Source organism: Chlorocebus sabaeus, chromosome 20 (genome assembly GCF_047675955.1).
Source record: "Chlorocebus sabaeus isolate Y175 chromosome 20, mChlSab1.0.hap1, whole genome shotgun sequence".
NCBI classification, from domain to species: domain Eukaryota; kingdom Metazoa; phylum Chordata; class Mammalia; order Primates; family Cercopithecidae; genus Chlorocebus; species Chlorocebus sabaeus.
The window spans coordinates 15,973,625-15,987,236 of NC_132923.1; the positions used below are offsets into that span (position 1 = coordinate 15,973,625).

General features: G+C 44.6%; 1 protein-coding gene across 1 annotated transcript; it reads right to left on the minus strand.

Moving 5' to 3' along the window:
• Positions 1-7,372: 7,372 nt before the first annotated feature.
• Positions 7,373-10,404, minus strand: LOC103224073 (myomegalin). The gene is made up of 3 exons (XM_037997390.2): positions 10,183-10,404; positions 9,104-9,247; positions 7,373-8,019 (listed from the first exon to the last, which is right to left on the minus strand). The coding sequence occupies exons 1-3, from the start codon at positions 10,381-10,383 to the stop codon at positions 7,540-7,542; spliced, it is 825 nt and encodes a 274-aa protein (XP_037853318.2). The 5' UTR covers positions 10,384-10,404; the 3' UTR covers positions 7,373-7,539.
• Positions 10,405-13,612: the final 3,208 nt, after the last annotated feature.

Consider the following 13,612-nt stretch of genomic DNA (forward strand, 5'->3'; position numbering starts at 1 on the left):
CTATGCCCGGTCTTGAATTCTTTTAAAAAATATTTCTCTTGGGCGGGCACGGTGGCTAATGCCTGTAATCCCAGCACTTTGGGAAGCTGAGGCGGGTGGATCACCTGAGGTCAGGAGTTTGAGACCAGCCTGGCCAACATGGTGAAACCCTGTCTCTACTAATAATCCAAAAATTAGCCAGGTGTGGTGGCGCACGCATCTAATCCCAGCTACTCGTGAGGCTGAGGCACAAGAATCACTTGAACCCAGGAGGTGGTGGTTGAATGAGCCGAGGTCGCACCATTGCACTCCAGCCCGGGCAACAAGAGTGAAACTCCGTCTCAAAAAAACAAAAAGCAAAACAAAACAACACAACAACAACAAAAACAAAAAATATATTTCTCTTTTGGCTTGAGTGGGTTATGAAGTAAATTTTTCTTTAAAGAAGGGTTTGCAGGTATTTTGAGCTTTTGCATAATTGAGAATGCCTTTCAATTGGCTTCACACATGAGTGAAATTTGGCTTGTTGTGGAGTTTTCAGCTTAAGTTTTTCATCCTCAATATTCTGTGGATAATCTCTTCTTTTCTGAGATTTAATGTGTTATGGAGAAGTATGGTGCCAGCCTGATGTTGTTTTTCCTTTGTAAGTAACTTGATAAACACTCTGTTCATCCACAGTTGGCACTGGAAGGACTAGCGCCACATTGAGAGGGTTGGCTGAAACTGAGAGCTGTGAGTTTTGGTTCCTTATGCTCACTCCAGCTTCCCTTTTCCTTTTAAGCTATTGCTCATCCCCATGACCAACAGTGGCCTCTGAGGGAGAGGAGGAATCTCTCTCTTTTACCTTCCAGATCATATAAACCCTTTTCTTAAATCTCTATCAAAGCTGAGTCTAAGGTGCATCATTTAATAATAAGACGAGGCCGGGCGCGGTGGCTCCTGCCTGTAACCCCAGCACTTTGGGAGGCTGAGGTGGGTGTCATGAGGTCAAGAGTCCCAGACCAGCCTGGCCAACATGGTGCAACCCTGTCTCTACTAAAAATACAAAAATTAGCCAGGTGTGGTGGCCTATGCCTGTAGTATCAGCTACTCTGGAGGCTATGGCAGGAGAATTGCTCAAACTCGGGAGGTGGAGGTTGCAGTGAGCCGAGATTATGCCACTAGACTCCAGCATGGGTGACAGAACAAGACTGTCTCAATAATACTAATAAGGCTATGCTAAATTACAGTAATCATATCACATGGAATAATTATGGTGATAATAGCTAATATTTGTGGAGTACTTACTATATGCCAGGTACTGTTTTAAGATCTTGACTTGTATTAACTCGTTAACTCCCCAACTTAGTTCCTAGATGCCTCCATATGGCAGATGCCATTTTCCCTTCTTTTTTTGGAAGCACTAGTGAGCAGATTATGACTCTTTGGATCACAGCCTCAAGAGAATGAGGCTCAGAGAAAGGAATTCCCGCTTGTTCCTTTTTAAGGTCCACCTTGCAAATTCTCTTTTCTCATCTTAGAATCTTTCTCTTTTCAGCAGTTTTGACATTTGAAATATCTACTATCTTCAAGGAAGCCTCACCTCCAATGAGAGAGGTATGACCCTACTCTGTGTTCACAAGCAGACAAGAATGTGAAAACAGCTGTTCAACAGTGGTACAAAAACCATTGCAGGGGTTGTGTCATTACATTTCTAAATTATAGAATTATGTCTTTATACTTGCAAATTAAAATTTCTAGATTTTTTTTCCCTGGTGCATGATGAGTCCCTTCCAATTTGCAATTTCAGGTCTTTTATCAGCTCAAGAAAATTTCCTCCTATTGTATCTTTAGGGCTTTATGGTTCACTTGTCCTGACTTTTCTTCAGGAGCATCGATATCTGTGTTGCACTTTAATTGTCTTTCCTCCATATTTATTATTTCTTCTTTGATAATTTTCATCTCTTTGTCCTTTCTTTTGGCATTTGGGCAAATTTCTGATATTGGTTCTTCACAAAATTGATTTAGTTTTAGGTATTGCTAATTCTGCTCTTTATTCTTAAATTCTGCTGTGGCATCGTTTGCTAACTCTGCCTGCTCTTTTTACAGTTCAGTCTAGTACCTTATTATCTTGTGCTTCGTGTATTGTTTTATAGAGTCCATGTTTTCTTTAACCTTTTTTTTGAGAGTACAAAACAGATTTTAAATTAATTTTTATTTTTTTAAGTAAATATTTTTTGAAATTATGCCATTCTTTTTCTTTTGGTGTTCATTGTTTTCTTCTCATGTCTCTGAAACCTTCCACAGACTCCAGGTTATTCTCTGTCTAGTTGTTATTTCCCCTATCTATTACTTATCTATAAAACTGAGAATCTCATCTATCCCAGAATAGGAATAGGACCTGACTAGACACAGTAAAATTAGGTCAACAGAATTAATAAAAATGTAAAGAAGAATCCTCTTTGACTATTGGATAAGTGAATTTCTAAAAAAGATTTAAAGAAAGACAAGTAATCTATAATTCAAGAAAAATATAGAGGTGTCCTAGAATTTAGTGCCTCAGTCTGATACAATTATGAAAAAAACTGGAGAAAGTTGACTTTCTGATCCGAGAGATCTTAGAGAGATGAACAATTGTAATATCATAACAACATTCCCTGTCATAATGTTTGCCTTATAGATATTATTGAGTTTTTTAACTGTTAAGTTATATTCCATTGGCTCAGGTCACCTGTGTTTATCTAATCTCATCATTTTCTGTTGGTTACACCGATCTAACTCAATTTTGGAGGTACCTCATTGTTTCTTTCATCTACAGATCTAGCTAGTTTAAAGATGAAAACTGCAGCAGATGAGAAAGAAAAATACAGCTGGAAAACTTGGATGAGTTAGAAACACTAAACACTTTTCAGGAAAGCTGAGTGTCAGAGAAAAACAGATGCTGGAGGAAAAGAAAAAAAACAGGTCACAAAAACTGACCTGGCCAAAGGGGCCATGACCACACATTATCCTCAGATGAGGGCTTCTAATTCTTTCTTCTGCTTGATCAATTCTACTGAGACCCACTAATGCATTTTCCAGCTCCAGGATTTGTTTGATTTTTTTCTATTACTTCAGTATCATTGTTAAATTTCTGATATATTTCTGAATTGTTTCTCTGTGTTTTCTTGAAGTTCATTGAGCTTTCTCAAAATAGCTATTCTGAATTCCCTGAGAGGTTACACATCTCCATCTCTCCAGGGTTGGTCACTGGGTGCCTTACTTGGTCCATTTGTTGAGGTCATATTGACTTCAATGTTATTGATACTGTCGATGTTTGTCAATATCCGGGCATTGAAGGATAAGGTATTTATTCCAGCCTTTGAAGTCAGGTCTTGTTTGTACCTGCCCTTCAGAGGACCTTCCAGGAATTCAAAGTAGGCTGATGAGTTCCCTAAGCCAGTGATCACTGCAGCCATGTTTGTACTACAGGGCACCCCAGGCCCAGGTACACTGCAATTCTTACAGATTCCTAGGTCCCCAGCCCTATGGACTTGGGGGAGATCAGGGATTGTTCTCTGCATTCCCAGGTAAAGCCCGTAGCTTACTTCCCTTTCTTTACCCCAAGCAAAAGGAATCTGTCTTCAGGCTGTACTGCCTGGAGTGTGGGGAGGGGTGATACAGGCATTCCCATAGCTGCTGCAGCTGCTGCCGTCATACTGGCTCACACCTCAAGTCCAGGGTCTTCCAGACCTATGCAGCATCAGGGCTTGCCCAAGGACTGCGGTGACTACAGCCTGCCTGCCACTGAATTTTATTTGAAGCCCAAGAAATTTCCAGTGATAAAGCCGGCCAGAACTTTGGTGGGTTCTTCCTGCGGGGGCAGCTGATTCCCTTGTGGCCCAGGGTGGGTCTAAATGCTTTTTTTGTGGGCACCAGCCTGGAATCAAGTGCTGTGGGGTTCTGTCCAGTGTCGTGTGTCACTATGGCAAGACTGGTACTAAGTTTCAATATAAAGTCCCACACTTTCCTCCTTGTCCCCAAGCCATTAGATTCTCTCTCGGAGATGCTTTCCTGTGGCTGGGGGAGAGGTGTCATAGGCAATGCAGGACTGTCCCTCCTCCCTTCTTCAATCATCTTTCCTTGTTATCATGTTAAAAGCAGGTGCTGTGATCTCTCACCTGGTTAGCTCTTGTGAAAGTGTTTTCTTGCATAGACAGTTGTTCAATTTGATGTTCCTTCGGGGAGACCATTGCTAGAGAATTCTATTCTACCATCTTTCTCCACCTTATACCTGTTTTTAGTTTTTACATGTTCTAGTAAATAATTGTGAAGTGATAGCTTTATTTAAATCTTGGGGATCAAAAGCATGTAGCTAAGAACTTTTCCCAAGGAATATTTTAAAATTTTTATATCGTTTATGGAATGACATGCTTTTTGATTCAAGGTTCTTAAATGTCGTTTTAGTTTTGATTGAATGTTATACAACACTGTTTTTTTAAACGGTGATCTGCAGCCCACATGTAATGGAATCACCTGGGGTGCTTATATATAAAAAAAAAATGCAGATTCTAGGACTCACACCAACTAAATCTCCTGGGATTGGAGACCAGCAGGTAGCTCATATAATCTCCACAGCTGCTTCTAAGGCACACCAAGTTTAAGAAGCATTCTTTCATATTTTCAGACTGGGGATTCTTACAAAATGACAAAGAAGGAAAACCTTAATCTTTTAAAGTTAGAGTTCGGGCGTTAGACTGTGCACTTCTTCAACACAGTTTGTCTTTCCCATTCTCCCTTTCCAGTTCTTTATACTGTCAAGGGATTGGGGCAGAAATGGGAAACAAAGCAGCGAAAGAAAAACTATTTTTTTAATACACATTTTGCTTTAATAATCACCAAAAACATTTTCATTTTCTGTCACCCACCCTGTCCACCAGTTATGTTGGCCTTCAATATATGGCAATAGCAATGTATATAAATCTATATCATACATTTATACACACAACACATATTCTATCAGCACTGCGAAGACACAGACTAGGCTTTACTATTGCTGGGGGTCTCTCCCATGCCACTTAAAAATGAGCACAGGTTTGCTCTATGCAAGAATTTCGACAGAGTTGGTCTGGCCATCAGTCTCCAATTTCCCTAAGGTAAGATAGGATGACAAAATGGGACAGCATATTTGAAGTGAGGTCAGTCCAATTTGGATACCATAGAAGAAAAGAAATTGGATGTGCTAGGTTAAGCCTGAGATGGTATCTGGGAAGTCACCACATTCATGATGTAAACTCAAAGAACGCAGGTGCTACAGTGCAGACCAAAGCCCAGCCTGACTCGACCCAACAGGGTCAGGTGTGGATCTGTGAGTAGTGCTCACTGAGTGCCTGCCAGCAGTGTCTGGCAGGGCACCGCTGCTCAGTAGTGTGCTTTTAGAACCTGCCAGAGGAGCTCCAGCATTGGGACCACGTGCCCCATTTATCAGAATCAGGGTCCTATATCCACTGAGTTTTCCATCTCAGGACAGCTGATGAGGCAAGAAATGTGCTGTTGCTAGTTCCCAAGCTGCTGGGGCTGTTGAGAAGCAGTACCACGAAACCTTCTATGCAACCTACGCATCTTCTGCTTAGTGCTGGGCCAGGTGGACCTTGGCTAACGGTATTCCATAGCTCTCAGAAAGGCTTTCTGGCTTTCTCCCAGCTCCACCAGGATACATCTCTGACTCCCTCTTCTGGACCCTCCGGTGCACTTGGAGGAATGAGGCCCAGATGCTCCTCAGCAGATAGGTAGCTGCACAAAAGGGGGACAGGGCCGCCTTTCCTGCTGTTTTAAGGACTTCTGGTGGCTGTGCTTCTTGCATGGTGCCTGGAAGGCAAGGGTCACAAGGCTGGAGTACACGGCAGAGCCCTTAGGGATTTCACCTGCAGACAAAAATAAAACAATCCAAATCAGTGTATATTGCCAGGCCCTACTGATGGCTACCTGAAGCTGGAGTGAGAGCTACAGGGTGACCAAAGCCAGGAGCATGGTGACAGCCAGTTAAGAGGATGAGCTAAGAGCATGCGCTGCAGTCTGGAGGAGCAACAGGTACCCGAGGTTAGGGGGAGCCTCCCCACCTCCCTGTGTGCTGAGATCCCTGCTCCAATTCACTGCACACTGGGTGGCTGGATCCTACCACTGCCTCTTTAGGGGCCAGGTGACTCTCCAAATCACTTTGTCTCAGCAGAAAGAGGCCTTTGCCATGTCCACCCAAGAAAGAAGTGCTTAGCATGAAACATGCACATATAGAAACAGCCTGTTGTAGGAAGAAGAGGACATTTTGTGGGGAAGTTTATGTGTCTGTTAAGTTTATGTGTCTGTTAAGTTTATGTCCAGTCGCCATAATGAGGTTGTAGAGGGACCAAGTCCACAAGGACCTCAAAGCTCAACTAAGTCCAGTTCCATCTTTGACAGATGAGGGTGCAGCAGTCTCACAGAGACTAAGGGACAAGCCGAAGCCACAGGCCAGTTAGTGATAAGCCAGGGATTAGAACCGAGGCCTCGGGTCCTTTCCAGTGATCTATGGGAGGTGGAGGGGAAAGCTTTCACACTGGAGAAAGCCAGTGGATACTAGAGACTTTTGGGTTACCTTTTAGTGGATACTAGAGACTTTCTGGGTTACCTTTTCTGGGACAGGAATAAGGCTTTACAGAGGCAATCCTGTAAGTGTTGCTCTAAAGAGGCTCAGAAAAGAGAAGAATTATCAGAGAAAAACAAAAGGGAGTTAGTGAAAAAATAAAAAAAAGAGCAAGTTAAACTGGCCCAAGCCATTTTCACACTGTGGAGATCAACATTCTCTCAGGTTACAGTTTAGAAACATTTCTAGGAATGTGCTCAATTGCTTATGGTAAAGCTTTGAAGTCCAGGTTTAGTTTCTGATTTTTAAACCATTTCACATACCTCAAGTTTTTCTTCAAAGCACTTCCTAGGGAATGATTAACACTTAGTGTTTTAAGTAAACATAGATAATGTCTGGTACATTTGTAACATTTTTCCCCTGAAGGTTCAGTTGTTATTTACTAACAAATTCTCTTTTAGACAAATGAGACCCAACAGATCTCTTTTGTCATGTTGCTTAAAGTTATAGCAAAATCAAATTGCTGTTCTTAACCCAGGAGTGTGCAGTGAAATCAGTTTACTAGGTTGCAAATTGCTTTTACTTTTTCATGAAGAGTAGAACACATAACTGGCCTCAAGATCCCTCTACCAAAAGCTCATTCCGAGGCAGAATGTCTAATGACTTCAAGAGTCGACTGAATTGCATTTCTCCAGTCTCCTGACTCGGCATCAAAGAAGAAAAACTGGAGTGAAAAAGAGAGATGATGACAATGTGAGAGTGAACTAAGATACAGGGGCAGGAGCTGACGGGGTGGGAGGGTGATGGGAACAGAAAGTAGCAGGACACTCACTGAGGACCTGTGATGTTGCAAATGGACCCAAAATCTTCTCCTGGAAGGCCAAAGCAGGCCAAGGTCACCTACAAGATCTGCTAATGGATGGTGGTGGGTTGGGGACAGGCTTGGTGCCTCTGATTGGTGCAGTAGTTTCCTTACCTCTAAGTTAGTCTTTGCCTTCTTTAAAACATCGTGTGTTCTGGTTATTGAAACAACAAAAGAGCACCACAGAGTAGAAATCACCAGCAGAAATTAACCCTACTTGCTTAGCTGAGAATTCTAAACCATTTATTTCTTTCTGGCCATTCAGCTTGGAGTCTCCTTCTATCCACCCTGTCCTCCCCTCCCTCTTCATCCACAATTGCTTGTGGCACAGAAAGTTTGGGGACATCAAATCAGTCTCCACTCCCAACATCTCCAAACCCCCGGTCACTGCTCCTCTGCAGCACAAGTGGGGCATCGGGAAGACTGCCCGTTTCTTCCCCCATTCCCTCTCAGGGAACCTACGCTGGCTGACGATGAACTGCTCCATGCTCTCCTTCTGCTGGTTCACGGTCTTCAGACGCTCAGCTGTGCTCTGAAGGAGCCGCTCCTGTTTGGATACTTTGGTTCTCAGTTCCAGAAGTTCCCTTTCTGTTGATTCTCCCTGGATAAGGAACAGACTGTTACTGAACAGGCAGAAGGCCTAAAGCACCCTGTGCTTCGTGGCTCTTTCCAATTCCAAGAAGGATTCTACAATCTTCTCCACCCTCCTGAACTGGATTTCCTCCTTCACAGCCTCAGATACCTCCAGCTGAGGACAGTTTAGGATGAGGCCATTAGGTAGGAATATTTAGACTCTGGAATTCCCCATGTAGACTAGCACAGGCCCACACACCTGTAGCTTAAGAGAATGTCGCTTCAGGCTGGAATAAAACTCCCAACTCTGAAGAGGACCTTGCTTTAGTCCTGATATCAGTTCTGTCACTCTCCCTTCACAGGCAAGATTGAGAGTTCAGAAATGATATATTCGGGAGAGAGATCTGGACTCAGGAAAGTTTGCAAGTTTGTAAATATTTGTGCCAATATGGAGATGGCAAAACACCCTCTCCCTGGAATGAGCCTAGCTGGATCCCAAAGGTATTGGTGACATTGATCTGCAGCTAGAATCCCTGGGGAGGGGATCCTGAAACCTGTCTCCTCGAGGGTCTGCCAATCAGAGTTAGCCTGAGCTCTGAGCAGATCCTGAGGGGTGGCTGACTTTCCCCAGGCCTGGTCCAGAGATGCCAGCTGAAGTGATATGCTGGGATTCCAGGCAGTGGCTGAAAAGGCTCAGTCTCATGGGGGCATTCTGTGATCATGTGACCATGGGACCTGAGGGGTGGGAGATGGGTGCTGAAGCTTTAACTGAATTTCAGCTCAGCCAAACTTCAGAGAGGTAAAGAAACTGAACTTTTATGGATTGCCAGGGTTATGATGTCTCTGCCTTCTCCACACCCCTTCCTCTTCTTCTTTGATTTCTTACCAGGGGCCAGGGGGCTGGTGGGGATTGGGATGTATTCAGAGCTGTAATGAAAGCAGCCACCATGGGTCAGAGATGTCCCTCCAGGGACACTCCTCTAAGGTCCTGTCTATCCCAATTCACTATGTGGCTCCTGATTTTCTGTAAAAGCTATGACAGTGAGGAGACAGAATAGTATTGGAGGGCAGGAAAACTGGGTTCAAACCAAGAAAGGACACTGGCATCTTACCACTTTGCCAGGCAGCACAGGGATGTGGGTGCTTGGCAGGGCCGCTCTCCAGAACACGGTGAGGAGGGAAGCCGACTCCTCTAGGGCATGGTGCAGGGCACTGGTGCTGCTCCGAAGCTCACGAATGCCTTTGCTGCCCAGCACCTGGGGAAAGGTAACACCACAGGAGCGGAGAGATTACTTTCTTCCCCCTGCATGGGCTCCCGCTTCCTTTGTGAGTGAGGCACAGAACATGGGCCTGCTTGAACTGGGAAGCCCTCGCACAACCATTTGCAGTTCTCAGAACTGAGGTACTTGTCCCTTTACCAGGTATGCCTCCCTCCACCTGCAGAACCCATAAGGCTTTCAAAACTCACCCCCCTTGCTATGTCCTCTAGGAACCTGTTACCTTCCTTGCCTGAGATAAATGACCACGTTTGCATTGGCGGCCTCACAGCACAGAGGATGACTTCTCATGCTGTGTCTGTAGCCCCTTACTGTGCTGATCTACTTGGGTGTGTGTCTTGCCCTCTAGTGTGGGGTTCTGTGGAGGCAGGGCTGCCCCTACGCATCCATGGGTCTCCAGCAGCTCAGACAGCACAGCCACTGGTGCCTGGTCTCTCTCACTGGCAAGGCGCTCTGAGAAGCTTTGCTGACTGCCTTCCCTCCATCTATGCAGTCTGCACAAGGAAATGCCATGGCTGCCAGGCTTCTCACCCCTTCCACATGTGGGGGCCATACACCTGCAAATCCTTCAGTTTCTGTCCACCCCATTGTGTCAACTCCGCCCACAGATGGTCATGTGCCTGCACGAGTGTGGTAGATAATAAGCTACCAAAGGCTGCTAGGCAATGCCACGTGTTTCTGTGGGGCTGAGGGGAAATATCCAGTCAGCTACATCTGGAACAGAGCAGAACTGACAGTGAAAATAGAGAAGACAGGGCCTGGCTGCTGTACATGGAAGAGGAAGCCTCAGCTGTTGAGAGATGCAAAGCATGAAAAACAAAAAACAAAAAACAAAAATGGTGGGAGACGCAGTTAACATCAAAGGAAGAAAGGGCACAAGGAAACAGTGCATCTAAAGCTACAGGTGTGATTACCTCTGTGCCTTGTGCTTCAAGGCCAGGGAAGCTGCACGCTGACCTCACAAGAGACATTATCTTTTTTATCAGCAGCTTGCCCTCCGCAATCTGCTGTCTCAGGGCACTGTAGTCATCCATGTGGCCAATGACATGGCGGCCATGCTTATTGGCAAAGGAGCCATCAGTAGCATCACCCTCCAGCTTGGGAGGGCTCTTCATTACTGGAGAAGTATCCAAACCCAAGCCTGAAAAAGAAAATGACAACACAACAGAATCTTCTGTTATTCATAATGATATTGTCAGTTTACTCCAACTCAAAAGAGGTAGGAGACAAGAAAAGGAAGAGGCTGGGAACAAGAAAGGAAGCCTTGGAATATACAAGGGTGGGGCAAAGTCCATGGAGATCTTCTGGCTTCTATACGTCTATAATGTTTCTTACATTATCTCTTGATAAATTTGCCAGGAGACAATTTTTTCCTTATTGGCAAATGAAATAGGACAAATCATCATAAATACACAGACACAGACAAGGAAATCAAGCTGGATACAGAGAGTGTTTTTAAGAATGGAGAGATTATGGTGCAGCAAAAACAGCAGTAGGTAAACTACAGGAGGATGAACAATGGCAAGAAAGGCAGCCACAGAAGGTGCAGTGAGTAGGACTAAAGGCCTCAAGGCATGCAGAGAAAACTCTCTAAATACAGATAATATGTTTAGAGACAACAAAAGATTATTTGCATTAATCACTTTCCATCATCAGTCCCTGGGCCCTTTCGTTGCCATATTTACCATTTGTTCTGTAGATTATGGCCGTTTCTGAGCCAGGAGTAGAGGAAGCAGAGCTGGGGAGGACCAGAGCTGGGGAATTCATCACAGCATCCCAGACTGGAGGGGACACAGTTGAATCTAGGGGGTAAAGGCAACCACAGTTTTCAGGAACCCTGGAACACCCTGCTCGTGAAGCACATGCACACCTAGCCGTCCCCACTGAGGCCTAAGGTGGCAGGACTCTCCTCCTACAGAATTATCCATACCCCACAAGCAAAAGCAAAAGCCAGTGAGTCACTGAGTTCAGAATGTTTCCATTCTTCAGAACAAAAAGATATTCCTTTGACTGAGGGGTGTTCCATGAGAAAGAAACTTCTAGTTTGAAAAATTATTAGGTGTATTTTAATAAACCGAGTGTTGAGTATAATTTATGTGTGGTATCTAATACGATGCCCTGTAACTAAATGTAATATGTATAAATATACATAGCACATGTTAAAATGTAGAATCAAGGAACCAAGGAATGAATGGATTCATGGGGGACTAAACTCAACATCGTAGTCATCATTGTGATGAGCCAATACTGAAAAAAATTGACTTGTATGAGAAGAACGGAGACAGAAGGCTTGGTAGGTTAACGTTGTCTTGCTGGAGACTAAAAAGCAACCGTACAGTGGAGGAATTGGATAATATCACAAAGAAGGTAGAAAAGGTCCTGCTCAGGCAAGTGTGGCCCAGTGCCTGCTTTCCAGCTCAGGCCTCGGGGGTGCTGGAGAATGAGGGGCAGTGGGGCTGCCAGTGGGGCTGAGTCTTGGCTGCTGTGTGGGAAGCCAGTGAGAGGGGAAGGCCTGGTTAGAAGGAAGAGTTGGAGACATAACTGAACACCACAACCATCAAGGCAGCCCAGAGGAGGGCAAGGCGTCCACCTAACGTTAGCTGAGAAGTTCCTGGCGGCCAGGCGGTTTGCTTGGCGCCTACGTGTGTTTTTTTTATTGAATTGCCAAAACAGCATAATCATGTTATTGTCACCTTCATTTGACAAATAAGGTTACTGTCAGATAAATGAGCATCTACAAGAACCAGAGAAACATAAAGATTCACATGACCCAGAAATAGTTGGCAGGAGAGTTTGAAAGCTCAGCTTTAGAGAAACTGAACAGAAGTGGCTCCTGATTTGAATGAAATTGAAGGTGTGGCCATGGAGGTGAGTGGAGATGGTGTACTAAATGGTGTATTAAAAGGAAAAAAGGACAGAGGAAGTAGAAATTGAACGATTTAAGAGACTAGGGGGACACCACTGACATTTCTATGAAAACTGGGAGAAGTGAGATTGATGGGGAATGTTGAGAAGAGAAGGGGGACCTGGTCAAACACACCTATCTGAAAAGGCAGGCAAGAGGTGGGGTAGAGAAAGCGAATGATGGCCACTCAAAATAAATCACCCACCATCCAGGACTTCCCCAGAGCCCTGTTTCCTTAGGTACAGGAACATTTTGCCACACACTGAGTTCCCCACCTGTGAGGGAAAGGGAGACTAGAGAATCTGGAAAGGTCGGCAATATGGAGACAGGGCACCATGAGCTGGAAGGAAGACAGACTGCAAATCACAACACCTGGTTCTGATCCTGACTTTGTCTATAACTTCTCTAAACCCTCGCTTGTCTGTTAATATCTCAAGACCTAAGTTTTCTTATGTGAAATACAGAGATAGCAAAACCTGCTTTACTTCAGATGAAATTATATATGTGAAAACACTTGGCTAATACTAAAGCACTAATCAAATCCAAGAAAACGATATGAACATACATAGCTGCTAATTACTGAACAATTCTTAGTGTGCCAAGCACTTGTAAGTGATTTCATTTAATGCTCAAAATCATATAAGGTATATATTATTATTATCCTCATCTTAAATATGAAGAAACTAAGGCTTAAACCTCTGAGACTTTAAACACCTTGCCCAAATCAAACGACCTCTAAGCTCAGAACCTGGAGCCTGGTCTGACCTAAATTCCATGCTTTCACTCAGGCTGCTAGACTAGAACATCTCTGATTTCAACCTGACCCCAAGGAGCATGGACCAGGCAGATTGTACCTTCTGCCACAGACATCCTGGTGATCTCCCCACTGGCTGAGGGCTTTCTAAGTCCCTTTTCCTTCCTACCTTGGAGGAGCAGCTGCTTGTTTCCAGGGTCAACGCTGGCTGGGAAGTTCTGGTTAACAGAGGAGGGGCTGAGGCTGGCTTTGCCAGCACCGCTATCCAGCTGCTGTTGCAGCTGCAGTCGCAGACAGTTGTTCCCCTGAATGCTCTGCTCCAGCTGCCCTCTCAGAGTTCGGACCTCTGCCACCAGGTGGCTCAGGTCACTGCTCCAAAGGATTTGGTGACAGGCATCCAGGCTGTAAGCTAAGAGAGAAGAGGAGTCTGGTAACATTGACCCAAGTATTTCCGAGCACTTGTCAGAACCCTCCTCTGTGACATTCTTTTCTGCCAAGGATCCCATTATCATCTGAGTCTCATGCAACCCATCTATGATAGAGATGTCACCATTTCTGTGTATGGCCTGGGGATGGCACTGAGATGGCACACATCCAGTCTGAAACTTCCCTGCGGTTTAAGTTACACACATGCACCTATAGAGCATTTGATTGGCAGATGAGGATAAGTCCATATTTCATCTCT